Source organism: Mobula hypostoma, chromosome 4, assembly GCF_963921235.1.
Source record: "Mobula hypostoma chromosome 4, sMobHyp1.1, whole genome shotgun sequence".
Classification (NCBI taxonomy): Eukaryota; Metazoa; Chordata; class Chondrichthyes; order Myliobatiformes; family Myliobatidae; genus Mobula; species Mobula hypostoma.
The window spans coordinates 170839718-170863521 of record NC_086100.1 but is presented as its reverse complement, the minus strand read 5'-3'; the positions used below and the strand labels follow the sequence as shown (position 1 = coordinate 170863521).

Below are 23804 nucleotides of genomic sequence, written 5' to 3'. Positions count from 1 at the left end.
CGTGAAAGCACACACCACATTCCGAAAGTCACTCAAAATCCATCACAAACAAACAGGCTCTCTCCAAGGATTGGCTCTTCCTCCTTTGAGCAATCCATCTGCACAAAGCACCTTGTGCAACAGGGAAGCTCCTTTCCATCCTCAGCTACCTTCCTTCCTGTCCTCTCCGTAGCTTCCACCAAAAAAAACCACAAATCACACTGTCTGTCACAACTCTCTCTCTCTGCCCCGCTCTCTTTTCCCAATTCCGCCATCCTGATTGGCTGCCACAACATTCCTAAGTTGAACATCATAGCTCCTCGTCTTTCAGCCGAAACCAAAACATTCTAAAAGCAGAACACACTACTTTTACAGAACTGCTAAAATGAAATACCTACAGCATCGCAGTAAAAATCTTAATCAGTGCGTTACATCTAAATAAAACTAGTTCCACCACAAACACTCAAGTCTGGTTTATGCATCATTTTCATGTTCAATATGCCTCATGATCAGTAATGTTTGCTGCCAGTTGCTGTTCCTCTCTGTGTCTTGTGGCGCATCAGGAGACAACCTTGCTGTTTCTTTAGCAGTTTTGACTTTTTTTTTGTGAGGCTGAGTTGCTCGCTTGATACTTAACCCAACACGGATGGAAAGCATGCAAGGAGCCGGCGGATTCCACCACACTACCAGTTGGCCAATGTTTGCCAGCACTAACTGTTAACTTTCCGCAACCCAATTCACCCACCATAATCACTGGGTGAATTAACGTTTGCGTGCAAGTGAAGAATTCAGCCTACAGAATAAACCACATGTAAAATATGTTTAGCTATTATGTTATCCTTTCTCCTTGCACAATAATTTTGAACTATTTTGTTCCAGTGATACATGAAAGCTGCAGATCAGTGAAGAGAGATGCAATCCTAGTGAGAACACTCAAGACAAAATGGATTCAGGAATTGTAAAAACAAAATACGTAAGGAAAAAAAAAAGATATAATTCTTAAGTTTGGATATTGTTATCCTTTTTAGATTAGCTTTATTTCTCACATGTACATCAAAACATACAGAAAAATACATCGTTTGCATCAACTACCAACACAGTCTGAGGGTAGCACAAATATTGCCACACTTCCAGTGCCAACACAGCATGCCCACAACTTACTAACCCAAACTGTAGGTCTTTGGAATGTGGGAGGAAACCAGAGAACCCAGAGGAAATCCGTGCAGTCATGGGGAGAATGTACAAACTATTCAAAGGAAAACTGGACTTTGAGCCAAACAAATCAGCAAAGTAAAATGATCAACATGTAATCAAAGTTATCTGAAGTGTCCAAACTGGCCCAAGTACATCTGGATAAAAGAGGATTTGTTCTCTATTCCTATTGATACATCTCTTTTCTTTTTGGAAAAGGAGGATTCACTACTCAATTCTGATGCCAAATGGACAATTAAAGTTGTGGAATAACACCAGTGAAAAGGAAACACACACACACACACACACACACACACACACACACACACACACATACACACACTTAACTAACAAAGCTGAACATATGTACCAACAGGAAGGAGCCCACATTTAAGCTATTTAATTGCTGCTAATTAGAAAGTTTCATAGTCCTTCCTCATACGTTTTTGACTTTGTCACATTGTTTGCATTGGAACAGCTGTCATTTATTATGACACTTTAAAATTTCTCTTCCATCCTCTTTATAGTTATTTATTCCTGTAACCTTCCTATCTTTTAAGGTCAATCCAATAAAACACAGCTAGCATATTTTGTCAGAGAGGATTAGCTTGTACACACAACCTATATTTGTCCATTGCCTGGTTTACACTCACCCAAAACCACAGAACAAACAGCGTGAGTTCAAGGTTTTAACATACATTATTAATGCATAATCTGATTTATGGAGCTCAGAAAAACAAAGGGCTATGGGTGACCCAAGGTAATTTCTAAGGTAAGGACATGTCTGGCACAGCTTTGTGGGCTGAAGGGCCTGTGTTGTGCTGTAGGTTTTCTATAATAAAAACTCCAAACACATTAATGTTCATTTTCATAAGTCAATAGCTGTGGGTTTGAACTTCAAGTCTCAACGTTCTGATTTACTGTTCTGGCAAAATCAGGTTATCATCTGCTCCTTTTTAAAAAAAAATTGTCACACCCCCTTTTACAATGCCAATAAATCTACCTTTGGTATTTTGCAGGAAGCAGAGAACTAAATCAGAGTCAGGTTTAATATCACTGGTATGTGTCGTAAAATTTGTTAACTTTGCAGCAGCAGTACGATGCAATACATGATAGATATAGAAATAAAAACTGAATTACAGTAAGTACATGTATATTAAATAGTTCAATTAAAGTCAGTGGGGCAGAAACAGAAATAAAAAAGTAGTGAGGTCATGTTCATGGGTTCAATGCCCATTTAGGAATCAGATGGCAGAGGGGAAGAAGCTGTTCCTGAATCGCTGAGTGTGTGCCTCCTTCCCGATGGTAACAAGAAGAGGGCATGGCCTGGGTGATGGAGGTGCTTAATGATGGACGCCACCTTTCTGAGGCACTGCTCCTTTAAGACGTCTTGGACACTCCGAAGGAGTACCCACGATGGAGCTGACTAATTTTACAACTTTCCGCAGCTGACTTTGATCCTGTGCAGTAGTCAGAATGCTCTCCGTGGTACATCTGTAGAAGTTTTCAAATGTTTTAGGTAACAAACCAAACCTCCTCAAACTCCTAATGAAATATAGATGCTGTCTTAGACCATAAGATATAGGAGACCATTTGGCCCATTGAGTCTGATCCGTCATTTCATCACAGCTGATCCAATTTTCCTCTTGTCTTCTCTATATCTGCATCAATATGTTGTGACCAGGTTAGGTCCTCAGTGATAATGATACTTGGAAACACAGAGCACAAAACAGTCTTGCAACACCTCAGTTATTACGTAGCCTTTGCTAGCTGGGCATCATTGAGGCAAGTGCTGATAAGTAGCACATAAGATTTGCACCAGATAGGTGACAGCCAAATCCAAGAGTCTGACTCCTCACATTTGGTATTCAGTGGCACTGACTATCCTGTCACCAACATCCTGAGGTCACCAATCACCAGAAAGACAACTGGACATCCACCACACGAACGTTAGCTGAATAGAAGGTGTATGGTTGTGAATCCCGCAGCAAGTGATGATATTCTCCTTTTGGTCTGCATAAACACAGATCCATCAATCAAGAAACACAGTACCTACCATTCTGGACAAAGCAGCCCCCTTTCTGGCACTCTGTTCACAAGCCCAAATAATCATCCACTCTGGTCCATGCCAACCATAGCTTCTTTGCTAGTCTCAGCGGCTGCTTTTGGCCCAGTTCCCTCCACATACCCTTTCAAATGCCCTGTTGATGTTGCATTTGTGTCTGCCTCAACCAGCACCTCAGCCTGCTCTTACTAGGTGCTCATTACTCTCCGTATAAATGAGTTACCTGTCAGGTCTCTTTTAAATCTCTCCCCTATCAACTTGTGCCCTCCAGTTTTGGACTCCCTAACCTGGAAAAAAGATAAGACTGCCCACTTTATCCATAACCCTCATTCTCCTGCGCTTCCAGGAATCAAAATCCAGCATGGCCAACCTTTCCTTATAACTCAGGCCCTCCATTCCAGGCAGTATTCTCATAAATCTCTTCTGCACCCTCTCCAGCTTGACAATGTCTCTCCTGCAACAGAGTGACCAGAACTGCACACAATACATCAAGTGCAGTCTCACCGGTATATAGCTGCGACATGTCATGACTGACAAAAGCCAGCATGCTAAGCATCTTCTTCACCACTCAGCCTACTTGTGCAGTCGCTTTCAGCGAACTGTGCACTTGTACTCCCAGATCCCTCTGTTCCACACCACTTGACAGTGCCCTGGTATTCACTGTACAAGCCCTGCCCTGGTTCAACTGTCTAAAATACATCATGTCACATTTATCAAAGTTAAAATCTATTTGCCATTCCTCAATCTTCACAACTGATCAACACATCTTTGCAATTCATTGTAACCTGCTTCATTACCAACAAAACTCCCTGATTTAGTATCACCCACAAGCTTGCCAATTGAGTCGTGTACATTCACATCCAAAATATTTATTTACTTAGAGATACTGAAGGGAACAGGCCAATAGCCCACCTATTTAACCCTAGCCTAACCACAGGACAATTAAAATGACCAACTAACCTGAGAAAGTTATTGGAAGGCACTCTAAGGGACTGGATATACAAGTATTCAGATCGACATGGACTGATTAAGGATAGTCAGCATGGCTTTGTGCATAGTAGGTCATGTCTAACCAATCTTATAGAGCTTTTCAAGGAAGTTACCAGGGAAGTGGATGAAGACAATGCAGTGGTTGTTACCTACATGGATTTTAACAAGGCACTTAACACGGTCTCACACGGAAGGCTGGTCTGGAAGATTCAGTGGCTCGACATTTAGGATGAGGTGGTAAATTTGATTAGAGTTGTTTTTGTGGGAGAAGCCAGAGAGTGGTAGTAGAGGGTTGCCTCTGACTGGAGGCTGGTGACTAGTGGTGTGCCACAGGGATCGGTGCTGGGTCCACTATCTATGTCAACGATCTGCATGATAATGTGGTTAACTGGATCAGCAAGATTGAGGGTGTAGAGCAGCGGTCCCCAACCACCGGGCCACAAAGCATGCGCTACCGGGCCGCGAAGAAACGATATGATTTGATGATATGAAACAATATGAGTCAGCTGCACCCTTCCTCATTCCCTGTCACTCACTGTTGAACTTGAACAAACACACACCACCACCCCCCCTACTCCACCGGTCCGCAAGAATATTGTCGATATTAAACGGGTCCGCGGTGCAAAACAGGTTGGGGACCCCTGGTGTACAGGACAGTGAGGAAGGCTATCATGGCTCGCAGAGAAAAAAATAACACTGCTGCCCCTAAAATACAGTTGGAAGATTAGATTTTAATTCAATAGTGGACTTGAAAGTGTCCAGATTTAATAACGGTGTACAAAATTATGGACAGAAAGGAGAACTAACTGTGCAGTCCTGGTCCTGATATGTGGACTTATCAAATACATGACAGGTACAAACAATGGAACAAAGCCGGTCAAGACGGTGAGAGTGTGGAACGAGCTGCCAGCGGAAGTGGTGGATGCAGGTTCAATTTCAGCACTTAAGAGAACTTTGGATAGGTACGTGGACGGGGAGGGCTATGGGGGGCTATGGGCCAGGTGCAGGGTCAATGGCAGTAGGCAGATTAATAGTTTGGCACGGACTGAGCTGTAGCTTTCTCTGACTCTATGTCTGTCATAGAACGCATCAGCAGTGTGCAGGCCCTTCGGCCCACAATGTTGTACTGACTTTTTAACCTATCTAAGATCAATCTAACCCTTCCCATTTAGCTCTCCATTTTTCAATCATCCATGTGCCTGTCTAGGAGTTTCTTAAATGTCCCTGATGTATCTGCCCACTTCACAGCACAGTAAGAGGAAGTGAACTGATTTATTTGAAAAATGAAGGTGAAGAAGATTGCTCAAATCCTATGGACAGAAAGGAGAGCTAACTGTTCAGCCCTGGTCTCAATAAAGCCTGTGTGTAACCTTGAGGAAAGTTGTGCTCAAGGAAAAATGGATCCGTGTTCTCATTAAACATGTGACGTGCACAAAACCATGGAATAGAGCTGGGCAAGACAAAATTCATAGCGAGGTTATTGTCAAACTACATACATGTTAACATATACGACCTTGAGATTCATTTACAGGAAAATAGAATTTATGAAAAACTATACACAAGCAAAGATTGACAAACAAGCAGATTTGACACTCAGTGGAAATCACATCCATTCTGCCCGGCACAGATGGAATTGAAGCTGCTTTCAAGCCTATGCCTGAAGTCTTGAGTTTCAACTGGCACATGGCCTTTCCAACTTCCTTGATAAGTGTGTTATTATTCTTGGCTCGCAACAAGATGGGTCCTTCAATGTATGAACTAAGCGGTGTTAGCAGGGGTGTTTCTACAAATGCGAATTAGAGTGGATTTCAGGGCTGTGGATATTTTGAAGTTACTATTGATTGGGCTTCATCAGGTTGTCCATGAGGAGGGCTGTTTTGCAGGGCCCTTGAAAATTTCAACTTCGGATAGAAATATTTGTTCCCAACCTTGTTCTAGGGCCAGCAGATAGGGACAAATAACAGGATGGGGGTTGGTCCAACAGTCATTATAGCATTCGAAGGAATTCTTAGAAGAACTTTGCACAGGTGATGTGGACATTCGTGCCTCTTGCTTGAGCAGGTGTCAATGTGCAGATCAGGGATGTTGTTCCAAGTTCCTGTCCTTGACCCTCTGATAGAACGTCCTTAAAGCATTTTGTCAGGAGGTCAACTATACTGGAACTGGTTCTCCTTGTTCTCTCCTTGTCAATCATACCTTTTCAAAGAATAATCATTTTTCAGATCCAGGTATTGAGGTTACCAGGAATATCAGTCTGTCTCCCTCTGTGATGTAGACCAAAGAATTTTTGCTGGGTCTTCATTAATCATATCTGAAGCTTCCAGGGTGGGGCATAAAAGCCACTTAATCTAGTCCACTAAATTCAGTTTAGAATGAACCAGTAGCTCTGTCACATTTACTCAGCTCTATGTTAAGACTAAATTGGTTGAACATTTCAATGGGCCAAGAACAATGCAGCATAGGTACAGGTTCTCCAGTCATGAAGGCAAAATTAATCCCACAGAATGGTTTCCTTCTCTGGCGTGCACTTCCAGAGGAAGCCGCATCCTTTAACATGGGCTTTGAGCTGCTGTCTTTGGCCATTCACAGCTCATTCAGATCAGTAATGTCACTGTGAAAGATCCTGAAATCCGAGGCCGCGGGCCTGTGCCGTCCACGAGGGTCCAGATATTCCTGAAATCCGAGGCCACGGGCCTGTGCCGTCCATGAGGGTCCAGATATTCCTGAAATCCAAGGCCGCAGGCCTGTGCCGTCCATGAGGGTCCAGATATTCCTGATTCCTATTGTCGAGTGAAAGTTGCCCACGTGCAGTACCTCATTGCACAGCAGCGTCACAGTGAGATTTCAACCTAGAGGTGTGAGCACCAAACCACTAGAGACCTTACTGCACTGACCTTAATCTACACAAAAGGCCGTGCAAGCCACCTGGACACACACACAAGGGCGGGCTCAGGCACAGATGGTTCCTCTTTGCTTTCTGCCTCCCAAGCTCCCCTTGACCCCTCTCGCCTGTGCTCTTCACCATTCCCTAACCTGTCCTTCAGACTCCCACTGACCCCTAAACTCCTCTCACTCTCCAATCACTTACCTCCACAACTTGCAGCTTCAAATTCCTCCTTACCATGAGGCTCAATCCTTTCTTCCCTGCAGTGGGCACCCCCCACCTGTAGTGAAATCACGTGCAATGATGTGCCAGTACATGCCTGGACAGAGCACTGAGCATGTGTGGGATTGCCAGAATGTTCCAGCATGTGGCTGGGTTAAGACGCGTCTGTTTATTACCGTAAATAAAAGTTCTCTAATTCTTCCAGAATATGATTCTTTACTGTTAACCCATGGTGCGTTTAAATAGAAGTAACATAACATGGTGTCAGAAGTGGCTCTGGAAGAATAACACAGGAGAATTGAGGAATCGAAAATTATCGAAAAAAGAGAAGAAAAAAGTTCGAACTGTAAACGGTAAAATGGAAGGTTTACAACCCCCACCAAAACTTCAGCTGACTGGCAATGTAGCTGAGAATTGGAGGATATTCAAGCAACAGTTTGAACTGTACCTATCGGCAATTGATTATGAAGATAAATTCGAAAAAACCAAAGCTGCGCTTTTGCTCCATGTAATCGGGAAAGATGCAGTAGATGTATATAACAATTTTGCCTTTGAAGATGGAGATAATTTCAATTTAAAGTCGATAATGGACAGATCTGAAGTATTTTGTGTACCTAAGCGTAATTTAATGTATGAGCAATATAAATTCTTCACATGTGCGCAGAGAGCTGCTGAACCCATTGATCAGTCTGTTACTGAGAGCATAGTAGAACATGCGAGTTTGGATTGCTCACGGACTCTCTCATTAAAGATAGACTTGTTTGCGGCATTCGAGATAATGCTCTGAGAGAAAGGCTGTTGAGAGAGCAAGATTTAAATTTTGAAAAAGCTTTGGCGCTTTGCAAAGTTTCTGAGACCGTAACGTTGCAGACTGAAGAGCTTTTTATCGAAAACTGCAATGTAAACGCTGTAAAAAAGCGCAAATACATCAAGAGATATAATAATACATTGACAAAACCGACCGAGAGCAAGTCGGCCTTGGAAAGAAAAAAGTCATGTGATGCTGTGCGCGGGAACACCGTCCAAATCAGTGTCCTGCATATGGCAAAATTTGCAATGGCTGCGGTAAGAATAATCATTTTTCACACTGTTGTAAAAGTAGAAAGAAGGAAAATAAAATGAAACAAGTAAATGCTGTGCTTGAATTTGAACGTGAGGAATTTTATATAGATGTGCTTTATGAAAATAAACAAAGTAAGAATGATTGGACTATTCCATTGCAAGTGAATCAAAACAATATTCTGTTTAAACTTGATACTGCAGCACAAGTAAATGTTCTTGCAAAAATCTGAGTTTAATACTTTAAAGTAAAGACCGAAGTTACATCAGACAAATATAAAAGTGACTGGGTATTCAGGTGTAGACATTCCAGTTAAAGGAACATGCGTAGCTAAAGTATCACACAAAGATATTGTGCATCTGTTTTCATTTGTGGGTCATACCAAAAAATGTACAGTCAATTCTGGGTTTATCTGCCTGTGAAAGACGTAATTTGGTGAAAAGAATTTTTGTCTTGGATAGTGACACAGAGCTGAAGCGACAGAATGTTGCACTACAGTCGGCAGAAGGTGATGTAACTCGACTGCAGGTCCAGCTCATGGAGGCAAATGCTGACATGGAGAATATAAAATCAGTAGCTGCAGTGTCTGAGACGACCAAACGGGAGGCAACTGATGATGTGAAAAAGCAATGGCAGGAGGAGGTTGCTTCAATGCAAGTGATAATGAAAGACACAGAGAATATGAGATTCAGTTTCATCACTGTCTAGAGCAAGAATGCTCACAGTGGGCACAGTATAAGGAATAACTGAAAGCACAAGTGAAAGAATTGAGAAGTATTGTTGAAATGATGAAGTCTCAGCATAAAAAAGAGATTACACAGTTAATGAATGAATTAGATGAAGAAGATTCATATTCCATTACACATGGAAGTGCAATGTGAATCGACTGATCTAAGGAGACGTTTGTCTGAAGGACAAGGAGACAAAGTGAGGATACAAGATAAAAGGAACACATGGAGACAGACCAGATCATACATGATCCAAACAGAGGAGGGAGCGGTGTTAAGAAAGAATCGCAAAGGCTTTAAGAAAGAGCCAACTTCAGAGCTTCAGTTAACTGATATAGATGAGTTTTGATTAACGTTGTTAATTGTTTTTCTTTTTAAGAAAAGATAGATGTGGTGATATCACGTGCAATGATGTGCCAGTACATGATTGGACAGAGCACTAAGCATGTGCGGGATTGCCAGAATGTTCCAGCACGTGGCTGGGCTAAGACGTGTTTGTTTATTACTGTAAATAAAAGTTCCCTAATTCTTCCAGAATATGATTCTTTACTGTTAACCCACGGTACGTTTAAACAGAAGTAACATAACACCACCCTCCTCCTCTCACCCCTCTGGCCTTCTGCCCTACACACACAACTTCTCTCCCGCAGCCTCCCTGCCTCCTCAGCCCTAAGAAACACATTCCATCTCTCTCCTCTGAATGCTGAGTGTTTATTTCAGATTTTCAGCATCTACATTGTAGCAAACCTTACAATGTTCAATGATTCCATTTAATAGCGGACAATTAATTGAACTGACTTATTACTCACATCCTTCACATACATGAGTAAAAATCTTTACCTTACGCCTCCATCTAAATGTGCAATGTGCAATCATAGTTTTTTATAATAAACAGAACAGTCAATGTAATATAGAGTACACTCAAATATAGAGTTCATCAGTCTGATGACCTGGTGGAAGAAGCTGTCCCGGAGCCTGTTGGTCCTAACTTTTATGCTGCGGTACCACTTCCTAGATGGTAGCAGCTGGAATAGATTGTGGTTGGGGTGACTTGGGTCCCCAATGATCCAACAGGCCCTTTTTACACACCTGTCCTTGTAAATGTCCAGAACAGCGGGAAGTTCACAACTACAGATGCGCTGGGCTGTCCGCACTACTCTCTGCAGACTCCTGCGATTAAGGGAAGTACAGTTCCCATACCAGGCAGTGATGCAGCCAGTCAGGATGCTCTCAGATGTGCCCCAATAGAAAGTTCTTAGGATTTAGGGGCCCATACCAAACTTCCTCAACCGTCTGTATACAACCTGGAATTCTTACTCTTCACAGACATCCACAAAACAGAAGGAAACCCCAAGGAATGAATGACAGAAAAATATTAGAACCCCAGATGTCCTGATCAAATCTGCAGAGACACCAGGTACTAATGAGTGTAAGCCATTTTAATTGTAAAGAGCTCTACTGACCTAGACAGAGTTAAGATGGCACTTAAAGGCGACTCCTTTGCTCGCATCTTCGGAAACAGCTCTACTTCCATCTTTAATATCTTTATTTTTCCCTTTCAGGGTCCTTTTGAAGACCCTGACCTGGAGTTACACGCTGACGTTGGTTCTTTGCGGGAATGGGACCCGTTCTCGGGGTTTCAGGACCGGCCATTGTTGTTCGGCACGCCAAGGGTTTGACCTGAGAGTCCAACTTGAATTCGGAACCCTAAGAACTCGGGGCTCTGGAGACATGCGGATCGAGAGTCGGTTCACGGCAGGAGACTCATGTGATGTCGGGGAGGCTGGAAAATCTCTCTGTGGGCCCAAAGACCCGAGATCTTTGCAATCTTCAGGCACAGAGCTTGTAAGAAGCAACGAAACCGACTTTTTAACATTGCAAACCAGCGGGTTGTTGTTATGTCTGCCGCTCACTATGAAAATGGGGGACACTTTCTCTCCATTATCGGGGAGAGAGAGAACCTGTGGGTTGCCGAATGCCGGATGAATTGCGATAGTCTTTAGGGTGACTGCAAGGTCTGTGTCTTTGCTATCGCTTAGCTCACGTTTGTGCTCGGTAGCGGGTGCGCTTTTTGTTTTGCCGGTGGGGGGAGGGAGGATTGTTGCTTACGCATGGCGGGGGGGAGAGGGACTCTGAGGTTCTCACATTTAACTGTCATTCACTCTTTGGGGCACTTCTCTGTTTTTGTAGATGTTTGTGAAGAAAAAGCATTTCAGGATGTATATTAAATTGGACCTCTGAACCTTTGATTTCTTCTAAAATGCATGATGTGAGGAGCAGGGCGGTGGTGTAGCGGTTAGCGCAATTGTTTCACACCACCAGTGATCACTGATCACAGTTCGACTCCCGCCACTGCCTGCGACCTCTGGGTACTCTGGTTTCCCCGCACCTCCCAAAGATGAACAGTTTAGGGTTCGTAAGCTGTGGGCTCAGGAAGCACAGCAACACTTGCCGGCTGAGCCCAGCACAATCCTCGCTGGCTTGATTTGATGCAAACAACTCACTTCACTGTAGGCTTCGATGTACGTGTGACAAGTAAAGCAGATCTTAAAAGATCTTTTATCGCTGAAACAGATACACTTCAAGGGAGCATGATACAAAGAACACCAGAGGTTCGATTGTTGAGTGCATCCTTGGGTGTGCTGGTTGTTAATGCAAATGACATTTCAGTGTATGTTTCGATACAAGTGCCAGTACGTTGCCCCGGGCCCCTCCTCCCCGCCCTTCATTAGTTCACACTCACCGGCATCTTCGGCACTCTGCTTACTCTGGTTTGCCTTTGTCTGCAGCTGGAACAAAAATAAAACACCAGTCATTACAAAGAACAGAGCAACCAGAGCAGATTTGAAGAAGGGCCTAAAATGTCAACTCCACACTTTCCTCTCTCTCTGCACAACGATGCCCAGCCTACGAGCCTTCCATTTTAGCTTTCCAGCATCTGCAATGCTCTGCTTTCAATTGCCCTTATTCAAGCCTGTTGTTCCCTGGTAATGAGATGACGGGCCACAATTCCACATGGTGTAGTCCAATGGCCGGTGAACGTGTATGACTGAGGCAACGGTAATATTTGAATACAAAGGCACAAAAGGAAGAAGACGTCACACTTCACGAAGCAGGATCATTCCATTTTGTGTGAAAAACAAACTTATTTAGAGAGGCAGCACGGAACAGGCCTTTCCAGCCCAGCAACCCACCTACCGCCTAATCACAGGACAATTTACCATCAACAGTTAATCCGCTAACCGACCGGTAACGCCTGGAGAAAACCAGAGCACCCAGACGAAACCTGGGAAGAATGCACAAACTGCTTACAGACAACGCCAGAACTGAACTCTGTGCTCCGACACCCCAGGCTGCAATAACGTTGTGTTAACTACTTTGCTACCGTGGTGACCCTTTATGTCAGTGATTAAACAGTAAACACAAAGGGGAGTGGGGGGAGAGTTCAGCATCTGACACATACTGCTTCACTTTCTCAGTAAGGCAATCGAGCCGAGTGCAGTGGCTCTTGTAACGTGGAAGCAGGTTCACGAGCTTGTTGACTGCGACAGAAAACACTGACCGCGAATAAGCATATATTTAGAAACAATAAAGAAACTCAACCAAACATTTAAGTTCCCCCAAGTTACACAAACTACAGAACTAAATATTGAACAGATAAATGTGTGCGGAGCATACCTTCCCTATGGTTCTGTGCAGCGTGCTTGGGAACAAAGGGAAAGAGAAAGCAACTCCCCCCACCCACCGCACGTGCTACTCTATATACTCAGGACGTTTGAAACTGGACACTAGGAGCCGTGGCGTGGAAGACAACCGCGCGAAGAGTGGCTGCAGTTTTTAAACTGAGCGATCACGACTGACATGGCGGAAGCAGCTTTCCACTGGGGAATAAGCCACATAGAAACATAGAAAATAGGTGCAGGAGTAGGCCATTCGACCCTTCGAGCCTGCACCGCCATTCAGTATGATCACGGCTGATCATCCAACTCAGAACCCTGTACCAGCCTTCTCTCTATACCCCCTGATCCCTTTAGCCACAAGGGCTATATCTAACTCCCTCTTAAATATAGCCAATGAACTGGCCTCAACTGTTTCCTGTGGCAGAGAATTCCACAGATTCACCACTCTCTGTGTGAAGAAGTTTTTCCTAATCTCGGTTCTAAAAGGCTTCCCCTTTATCCTCAAACTGTGACCCCTCGTTCTGGACTTCCCCAACATCGGGAACAATCTTCCTGCATCTAGCCTGTCCAATCCCTTTAGAATTTTCTACGTTTCAATAAGATCCCCCCTCAATCTTCTAAATTCCAGAGAGTATAAGCCTAGTCGATCCAGTCTTTCATCATATGAAAGTCCTGCCATCCCAGGAATCAATCTGGTGAACCTTCTTTGTACTCCCTCTATGGCAAGATTGTCTTTCCTCAGATTAGGGGACCAAAACTGCACACAATACTCCAGGTGTGGTCTCACCAAGGCCTTGTACAACTGCAGTAGTACCTCCCTGCTCCTGTACTCGAATCCTCTTGCTATGAATGCCAGCATACCATTCGCCTTTTTCACCGCCTGCTGTATCTGGATGCCCACTTTCAATGACTGGTGTATAATGACACCCCTACAAGGTGCCTCCAACACCCTTTGGCACACCCGTACTCTGGCACCCCTTTGGCACACTTCTACTCTGACACCCCCTTTGGCACAGAGCCAGCAGTCTGGGGTCCACTCTCTTCGCTGTCTGTGAGGAGTTTGCACGCCCCTCCCCGTGACTGCGTGGGCTTCCATCGGCTGCCCCGGTTTCCTCCCACACTCCAAAGTAGTACTGGGTAGGGTTAGTAAGCTGTGGGTAAACCATATTGGTGCCAGAAGCACGAAGCCCCCAACACATCCTCGGACTGTCCTGGTCATTGACACGATCGCTGTATGTTTTGATGCTCGATGTGCATGTGACAAATAGTAATTGTCTTCACTTGGGCTGTGAGGCAGCCTGTCACCATTCCTTTGAAACTACTCTGCAAGTCTCTGCGAATGTTTGCTACAGCACAAACATGTGATTGCAGTCGGAGTTGGTGCTTCCTCACCACCAGATTCCTGTGGTCTTGTGGGCTAGTTGCAAAGTTCATCACACATGGTCTGAGCATCACACTAAAGGCTCCAACTGCACATTGAGCCCAGCAAAATAAAAGAGCCACTGAACTTGGGATGCAGCTGATTATTTAGCAGAAGCACGGCAAAACAGGATGTCTCAGAATCTTACCTTCTCCTGCTGCTTGGTGTTGCCGACACCGGCACTTCGAATCAACATCTGTTCAACCTCATCCTTTTCTTTACATTTTTGCTCGTAGATCTTTTTGGACTGCAGTGAATAAAAATGAATGAAAAAATATGTAATTAACATAACTTTATAAAACAGCAGCCATTTACTTCCTAAGATTTCACTGACCATTTCCTCAGGGCTACAGCTGGTAGAGCCGCGGCTTTACAGCTGCAGTGATCAAGGTTAAATCCTGACCCCTGGTGCTGTCTATGAGGAGTTTGCAAGCCCTCTCTGTGACCATGGATGCTTTCACCTGGTGCTTGAGTTTTCTCCAATGTCCCAAAGACATTCAAGTTAGTAAAATAACCTCCTGCTATAAATTGCTCCCAGTGACTAGCCGAGTAGAATAAACCAGGATTAGTGCAAATGGGAGCTAGTAGGTCAATGCGGACTTGATGGGCCGAAGGGCCTGTTTCTGTACTGCATCACCCTATCAGCTCCATCAGTACAGATGATTTAATGTTAGGCTATTAAAGAATGACCTTCTGTATTCACATTGGAATATTGTTTTCAGTTCTGGTCGCCTCATTATAGGAAATATATGGAACCTTTACGGAGGGTGCAGAGGAGATTGACCGGGATGCTGCCTGAATTTTCTCTTTGGAGCAAAGCAGGATGAGAGGCGACTTGATAGATGTGTACAAAATGATAAGAGGCATGGATCAAGTGAATAGCCAGTTACTTTATCCCAGGGTAGAAATGGTAATACCGGGGGCATAATTTTAAGATCATTAGAGGAAAGTATAGGGTAAAGTCAGGTAGTTTTCTTTTAAACAGAGAGTGGTGAGGGCATGAAACTCCCTGGTGGTAGAAGCAGATAATATTAGAGACATTTAAGAAACTCTTAAATAGGCAATAGATGATAGAACAATGGAGGGCTATGTAGGAGGGAAGGGTTAGATTTATCTTAGAGGAGGTTAAAAGATGTGCACAAACATCATGGGCCGAAGGGCCTGTACTGTGCATTGTGTTCTGTGTTTTATGTATTATCACTTTACCATATGTGAGATGCCAAGGCACGATATTGGGACAAAACTCAGCAACGAAAGAGAATCCTTTTTACAGCGGGCACTTCAGTTAGACAGAGATAATTCCAACCACTGAGGATAGGGAGTGAGGCACAGTTTGACAATAATGAAACATCATGTCTGTCCAGAGCAAGATTTAGGGGAGAGGCGCCTCTGGTGTAAATGCAGAGCTCCCTAGGTGACAGAAGACATATATAATCCAGATAAAACACAACAAAAAGGTCCATGATAAATGTACAAAATACGGTGAAGGCAGGGGAAATTTAAAATAAAATTTTAAGGGCAAAGAAAGAACATAGGAAAACACTAATGGAGGATGTAAGAGTGAACCCAATAATTTCTGAGACATATTGAACATAAAAATGATTAAAATGTGTTGGCTAATGAGACACAACAATAGTGAAGAGAAAGGGTATGAATGACGTGATCATAGGGACATTAGGAAGACAGCATAGATAGTGGATTGGTTAAACAAGACAAAAAGGCAGTGTGAAACAGACTGGCATTATTCAAGGCTATTTAGTCATCTGTTCTTGATGGGACTCAGCTGGAATTATTGAGTGAAGCTAGGCTGGAGTTAGCAGAAATTCTGGTCAAGATTTTTCAGCATTATTTGACTAAGAGACTGGTACTGGAGACCAGAGAGCTGTAGAGACTGGTTCCGGAAACAAATACACCAGGTCCTCCAGGCAGTGGTGGGAAAACCGTGGAGAAGACGGTCAAAGGTAAAAATAATTTGCAACTGGAAAACTCGGGTTCAATAAGAGACACCAACATAGATTTTTAAAAATCAATTTGTAGAAGAGTGGAGGGGGGGATGGTGTTGAAGGTTGGGGGGTGGCTGGGTTAAACAGTCAAAATGTAATTGGCAATTGGTTGTATTGAATGTAATTTGTTGGAGTTGCAATAAAAAATTAATAATAAAAAAGAAAAAAAATCGATTTGTGTCTAACTAAACAAATTCTATTCTTTGATGAAGTAACTCTGCCAACAAATGGGCACATGTTCATCTGCTCATTGGCTCCTGGCTGAATATTAATTTCAATCCATTCATGACTTAATTTCAACCTTGCCCCTCCTCCAACAACTCAAGTTTGTTCCTTTTTCTAAAACACTTTTGACCATCCTTTTGGGAACTGGCACTAAGATATTCTCATCTTGCTCAGCTATGTTTGAAAGCACATCTGTGAAGTGCTTTGCATCATTTAACTAAGGCGTAGGGTATACTATCAAAGACGCTATATAAATGCAAGCTGTTGTTATGACATGGACTTGCAAAAGATATTTAATAAAATTCCACATAACAAGCCTAGAATTTTTATTTTAGATTTTCAGCTTTCATTCCAATTTTCTGTAACTTCATCTCCTTTAGACTTTTGCTACATTGCAATATAGCCTTCCTTTCATTTATACTATCTGCCCTCCAATCTACTGCAGAAAGATCTATGGCCTTTCCACAAGACGATGAATGGTCTCAGCCTGAGATGTAGGCCGTTTATTCCTTTCTATAGACTTGCTGAGTTCCTCCAGAATTTTCTATGCCTTGCTCTTTCCACAGATGCTGCCTGACCTGCAGAACATTTCTAGCATTTTCTGTTTCTACTGCTTTTGTTCCCTTACTATTAATTCCTATTTATTTTTGTAATTTATAGTAAATTTTATGCCTTTGCACAGAAATACCTTCATAGGTGATAACTCTGATTCTAATTCTTGCCCTCTGTGCATCTTAAAATCCATACAAGTCATTATTCCACATTCATGAAAAGTCATCAACCAGGAACACGAATTCTGTTTCTCACTGATGCCGGACCTGTTCAGTATTTATACTATTTTCTAATTAATCAGGTATTGATGAACAATCACAGATACAAACTTTCCAACAAAAGGACAGTAAACTCAACTTCTTTTGGGAAAGTCAATTAAGAACTCAAAAGAAAGCTCTTACATCCATAGTTTTCTTGTAGAACATTGTCTTCTGTTTGTGCAAGTTTTCCATGCAATGTTCAATCTGAAAGGACAAAAAAAAAACAGCATAACTGGAAAGAAATGAGTTTAATACATTGTGTGCAATACACACAAAATGCTGGAGGAACTCAGCAGGTCAGACAACATCTATGGAAATGAAGTTTGGGGTGAGACCCTTCTTCAGGACAGACGATGAAGGGTCTTGGCCGGAAACGTTGACTACTTATTCAGCACTTTATGGATTTCCAGCATCTGCAGAATCTCTTGTGTTTATGAATATATCTTTTGCTACTTTCAACCTTGTTGATGATGTTTGGAGTTGGCAGCCATTCTTTTAAGATGTGAGCCACTACCTCAACATTGTAGAGAGCTTCTGTTTAAATACTGGTCTAGAAATGAAAGTCATGAATTCTGCTAGTTTTTATACGTCTGCTAAAATTAAGACTTTTTCTATAATAGCAGAAAATTAATAAAGTGGAGTTGGACTCTAGTGATGTCAGCTCATTTGAAAAGTATCTGGGTGCCAGGATTGACCCCGGTTGGGAAGTTTTAGTGAATACCCTGTTGACATCTTTTCCTGTACCATTAAACAGTGTCTTCAAGCACTAATGCTGCCAGACTTGTGGAATCAACACAGGTCCAGTTGTCAAGTTCACCAAACTGCAAGGATGTCACTAGTGATTGCCTGCACCATCAACTGGGGAACCGATTACCTGCCTGAAATGAGTTAAGAGGTGGTGACCCCACTTCTATTCTTCTGAAACCTTTTCTGTCCTTCATAGCCCAACATAAAATCATCTGCCCCGATCAAGATCGTGGAGTCAGACGGCACAGAAACATCACTATCAAATCTCTATTAAATCTGTTTTAAAAATTTGTAGTCAAGTGTCTTCCCTATAAACTGTAAGAAAATATCTCATATGAAATCATACTTCCTATTTCTAAATCCAAAGCAATCATTCATTATGTAAACCGGAAATAATAGTAATCAAGTCATTCACGCCACTATTCCAAGTCTGGGCTCTCCTCTCTCATTCAATAGTTTATTCGATGCTACTGAAAGACAGGCTTCTGAAATTTGTAAACTTCCCTACAGTTTGTCAAGTCTGAAAACTGAAATGTTTACACTTTGCATGCCCAGAATCAGAATCAGGTTTAATATCACTCGCATGTGTCACGACATTTATGGCAGCAATACATCATGGTTAAGAAACTATAAATTACAATTAAGAAATTCATTTTAAAAATACTAAATAAGAAGTGGAAAAAGAGAGCCAAGAAGAGGAAAATAAAACGGTGTAGATGGGTTCTCCGTCCATTCAGAAATCTGATGGCAGAGGGGAAGATATTGCTCCTGAAACATTGAGCGTGTGCCTTCAGCTTCCTACACCTTGATGGTAGCAATGAGAATTGTAGGCGATAGGGGTCTTTAATGATGGGTACTGCTTTTTCGAGGCATCGCCTTTTGAAGACGTACTTGATGCTGGGGAGGTTAGTGGCCATGATGGAACAGACAGTGTTTGCAACTTTCTGCAGCTCTTTTCAATCTTCGTTCCCCAGAACGTAGGGGAATTGAAGAATGACTTGATAGAAGTATACAAGATGGAAAGGTGTAGTAATAACAGGGTTGTTGTACTGGGAGATTTTAATCTCCCAAATATCAATTGGCATGTCCCTAGAGCGAGGGGTTCAGATGGGGTGGAGTTTGTTAGGTGTGTTCAGGAAGGTTTCTTGACACAATATGTAGATAAGGTTGGTGACGCTGGAAAGACAGCTGACCTCCAGGAAAGACTGGCACTGGCTCACTGGGCTAGTGACCTGGTGGGCAGCACTCGCAAGAGGGCACCACTCAAGCTATGACTGAACATGAAGAGCAATACCCCCAGAGTCTAGCTAAGGAAAGATTTGGCCCAATGGAGTGGAGAAGCCAGTCGGACTTACCTCAGCAACCAAATAGGAGGGAAACTGAGATTCGTCACTGGAGAGGTGAATTAAAGGCGCTCAACAAGAGGTTTAAAACCAGTTCACCGGCCGAAAAAGAAGGTATCAAGGACTTAACCAGTATGCTGTGGGAAAAGTTGTGCAAACTCCGGAGGGCGGAACATCTGCGACAGCAAAGAAGGAAGAAAGAGAAAAGGTGAGTGCAGTTTGTGAGAGATCCATTCAGCTTCACCAGGACCCTTCTCGGCCAACAAAAACCTGGTATACTATCCAGCTTGAAGCCAGAGGTAGAGGAGTTCCTGCGGGAGGCACACAGCGACCCACGGAGGGGCCGGGGACTGGGAGCCAATCGGGCTGTGCATAGACTGGAAAAACCATCAGTTGAGCTGAATATGAAGAAGTCTACATGGCAGGAATTCCAGGACATCATCCAGAAAGCTAAAGCATCAGCTGCCCCGGGCCCAAGCGGCATACCTTATAAGGTGTATAAGAAAGGCCCAAAACTTCTTCGGAGGCTGTGGAAGGTCATGGGAAAGATCTGGGCCAAAGGTATTATTCCATCAAGTTGGAAATTGGCAGAGGGATGCTTTATTCCAAAGGAAGAGGATTCATCCACAATTGCCCAGTTTAGGACAATTTCTCTCCTGGATGTGGAATGTAAGGTTTTCTTTTCTGTGCTCGCAAGAAGGCTGACTTCTTAGATGACGCAGAACCGCTATACCAACACATCCATCCAGAAAGGCAGTATTCCAGGCTTTTCGGGGTGTCTGGAACACACCTCAATGATTAGCCATTTGCTCCGTGAGGCCAATCAGAAAAAAGGCGACCTAACAGTTGTCTGGTTAGACCTCGCGAACGCCTACGGGTCTATTCCACATGACCTCATCCTAGAACGACTCGACCACCACTACATCCCAGTGGCTATTCGAGACATGATCACCGGCTACCTAGGAGGATTCAAACTCAGATTTACAACAGCCCATCCTCCAGAAGGGGATTCCAACAGGGTGCACCATCTCCTCCATCCTATTTATTATGGGAATTATTATTATCATTATTATTATCAGCAGCAGAAGACGTAACCCACGGCCCGATGCTGGAGTCAGGCATTGTTCAGCCGGCTCTAGGAGGGTTCATGGACGATATCACTATAACAACTGTGTCACATGTCCAAGCAAGATGTGTATTGGAAACCCTGGGTAATGTAGCCACTTGGGCGAGGATGTCCTTCAAGGCCAAGAAATCCAGGTGCACGGTGATCAGAAAGGGCAAAGTTACTAGCAAAGTTTAGCCTCCAAGTTCAGGGTGAGGTCATCCCTTCCATCGAAGATAACCCGATAAAATGCTTGGAAAAGTGGTTTAACGTGTCACTGACAGATGGGGCCAATGTCACCAATGCCGTGAAGCAGACAGACGAATGGCTGAAGAAGATCGACAAATCCGGACTTCCCGGTAAATTCAAGACCTGGCTGTACCAATACGGCCTTCTGCCCAGGCCTCTCTGGCTCTTCACACTTTATGAGTTCCCCATGACTGTCATAGAGGGCATCGAGAGGAAAACCAACAAGTACCTGCGGAGGTGGTTGGGAGTTCCCCCAAGCTTCTCTTCAGTGGGCCTCTACATTCAATCTGGGCAACTGCAGCTTCCCCTGTCATCTGTTGTGGAGGAATTCAAAGTGGCAAAATGCAGAGCCTTATTAAGCTTGAGAGATTCCAATGATGTCTTGGTAAAGCAAACAGGTGTTACAACCAGATCTGGGCACAAGTGGGCAGCCAACGCAGCTGTGGAGGAGGCAGTGTGTTCTCTGAAGCTGCAAGATATCATCGGCAACCCCTGCGTCGGGCGGCAAGGCCTCGGCTCAGTTCACTTTCAGCAGTGGGGAAACGCAAGCATAAGCGACAGGCGAGACATGGTACAGGCAGAAGTACGGATCCGTGAGGAAGAGAAGCGGATGCCAAAGGCAGTGGAACAAGGGTCCCAGGGTGCTTGGACAAAATGGGATCTGCCCAAGCGCAAGATCTCATGGGCAGAGTTATGAAGACTGGAGCCCTTCCGTATTTCCTTCCTCTTGCGATCCGTGTATGACACCCTTCCTTCACCATTACATCCGTACACATGGGGGATGAGAGAGGACTCGAACTGTAAGCTCTGTGGTCAAAAGGGGACACTGGCTCATATACTGTCCGGGTGTAAAACAGCTCTAACTCAAGGACGGTATAGGTGGCACCATGATAGGTGCTTCTGGCTCTTGCTGACACACTAGAGCGGGAGAGATGCAAGAAGAGGACGGCTGGCACAGATTTGAGGAAGGCCATCACCTTCATCAAAGAGAGACCCAGGCCTTTTGTAACCAAACAACCAAAGCTCAATCTGCTGCTAACGGCCAGGTCCCAGGAGATGAGGGTCGATGTGGGAAGGAGGTTGCAGTTCCCGAATGTGGTGCACACAACCCTATGCCCGGACATTGTACTGTGGTCAACCGAAGACAAGAAAATAATTCTGGTTGAGATGACTGTGCCGTGGGAGGAGGGATGGGAAGAAGCCCACGAGAGAAAGGCCCTGCAGCCCTTAGTACAGGAGTGTAATGTGACGAGAATACACATAAAATTAAGATGTTTGCTGGCCTGGGCTAGCATCAGTGGCATCAGCAGTTGGTCTGCCACCTGCCCTCAGGGGAAGGAGAGATAAGGAACAATGGAGCAGCGTCTGGAGATGTGTAATGAAGGGACGGGGGAGAGAGAGCTGTCTGGAGCGGCTCCCCCTTTGAACCCTGAACTGTTTGAAGTGATGGACAGGCGATACCCCAGCAGGGGGATAAAAAGGGACAGGTTCGCTAAGACAGAGACACGCCATCCGAGGTAACGAGACCCTGGAAGCGGTGCGCCTCTCACGAGTGGGTGAGAAGTACCAGACAACGACCAGGGTGGAAAGGTACGATCAGCGGGAACCCGGTGTGTGTCCGCCCTTGCCTGGGTGCCGGGTTCACTGCAGAGGATCGACCGCATCTGGAGGAGGGGTCACAGTCGGTGACCTCAGGTGACATCACCAAGGACCCGCCCAAAAGTTGCTTGTGAGCAATCTCGCCGGTCTGTGAGTGAAGCCGTTCTGAATGATCAGTTGTTCCTGTTCTATCTCTCTCTTCCCCCCACGTTGTCCATCGCCATGGCAACGATTACTGCGAACTGAACTACTAACTGGACTGAACTTTGAGTCACTTTTAAATTTGGTCATTTACCCCTAGACAACGATAGAGCTTGATTGATGCTGTTATCTTAATTCTGTGCACATGTGTGTTTATCATCGCTGAACTGTTGCATTTATTATCCTTTCGATTACTGTGTTGCTTGTTTCTTTAATAAAACTTTCTTAGTTCTAGTACTCCAGACTCCAACTGAGTGATCTATTTCTGCTGGTTTGGCAACCCAGTTACGGGGTACGTAACATAAGTGGGGGCTCGTCCGGGATTTTGAACGCTAAATTTGGGACGGAGTAAATTGATTGGGTTAAAATTCCCGAAAGAAAGAAAAGACAAACAGCAGAAATGGAGGCTGAGGAATTTATAAAGGCGCCGACCTTAGAGGCATTAGAGGATGCCAGGAAATCGGAATTGATAGCTGTGGCCAAACGGTTGAATCTTGCTAAGGTGAAGTCGACAATGAGGAGAGAGGAGATACACAGAGCTATTGTAAAGCACTATGTATCTAAAGGTGTGTTTCCCCAAGGTGAGCTGGGGGTGGTGTCTATTGAAAAACCTGTTGGAGACGCGGTACAGGTACAGCTTGAAAAACTGAGACTCGAGCACGAGTTCCGGGTACGGCAGTGAGAACACGAAGAGAAGGAGAGAGAGTTGGAAAGGCAAGAGAGAGAAAGACAGTTGGAGAGAGAAGAGAAAGAGAGGGACAGACAGTTAGAGAGAGAGGAGAAAGAGAGGGACAGACAGTTGGAGAGAGAGGAGAAACAGGGGGAAAGGGAATTTGAGCTGGAGAAGTTAAAGATAAGGGCCGAGCAGGGGCTCGTGCTGAACCAAGGTGGAGGGTTCCGGGTGACCCAGGAGGTTAGGCTGGTTCCCCCACTTGACGATACCGACGTGGATCGGTACTTCCTCCACATCGAAAAAGTGGCTCTAAGTCAGGACTGGCCGAGGGATAAGTGGGTTGTTTTACTTCAGAGTGTACTGAAAGGGAAGGCCCAAGAAGCTTACTCAGCTTTGTCCGCGGAAGATGCCCAGAGGTATGAGGTGGTGAAGGAGGCCATCCTCAGGATTTATGAGTTGGTCCCGGAGGCATACCGGCAGAGGTTCCGGAATGCGAGGAAGCAGTGGGACCGCACGTATTTGGAGTTTGCCCGTGAGATGCAAACATATTGTGAGCGTTGGTGCGCCTCGAAAGGGGTAGAGGGGGATTATGACAGACTGCTACAACTGATCCTGATTGTGCAGTTTA

The 23804-nt window shown here is 44.3% G+C and overlaps 1 protein-coding gene across 2 annotated transcripts in view; it reads right to left on the bottom strand.

Moving 5' to 3' along the window:
• pstpip2 (proline-serine-threonine phosphatase interacting protein 2) overlaps positions 1–23804 on the bottom strand; it is a 143139-nt gene that overhangs the window by 27360 nt on the left and 91975 nt on the right. For both annotated transcript variants that reach the window (XM_063046994.1, XM_063046993.1), the window contains 3 exons: positions 17401–17463; positions 14368–14466; positions 11863–11908 (listed from right to left, as the gene is read on the bottom strand). In XM_063046994.1, coding sequence (XP_062903064.1) covers positions 11863–11908; positions 14368–14466; positions 17401–17463 — 208 coding nt within the window. The remainder of the gene's footprint in view (positions 1–11862; positions 11909–14367; positions 14467–17400; positions 17464–23804) is intronic.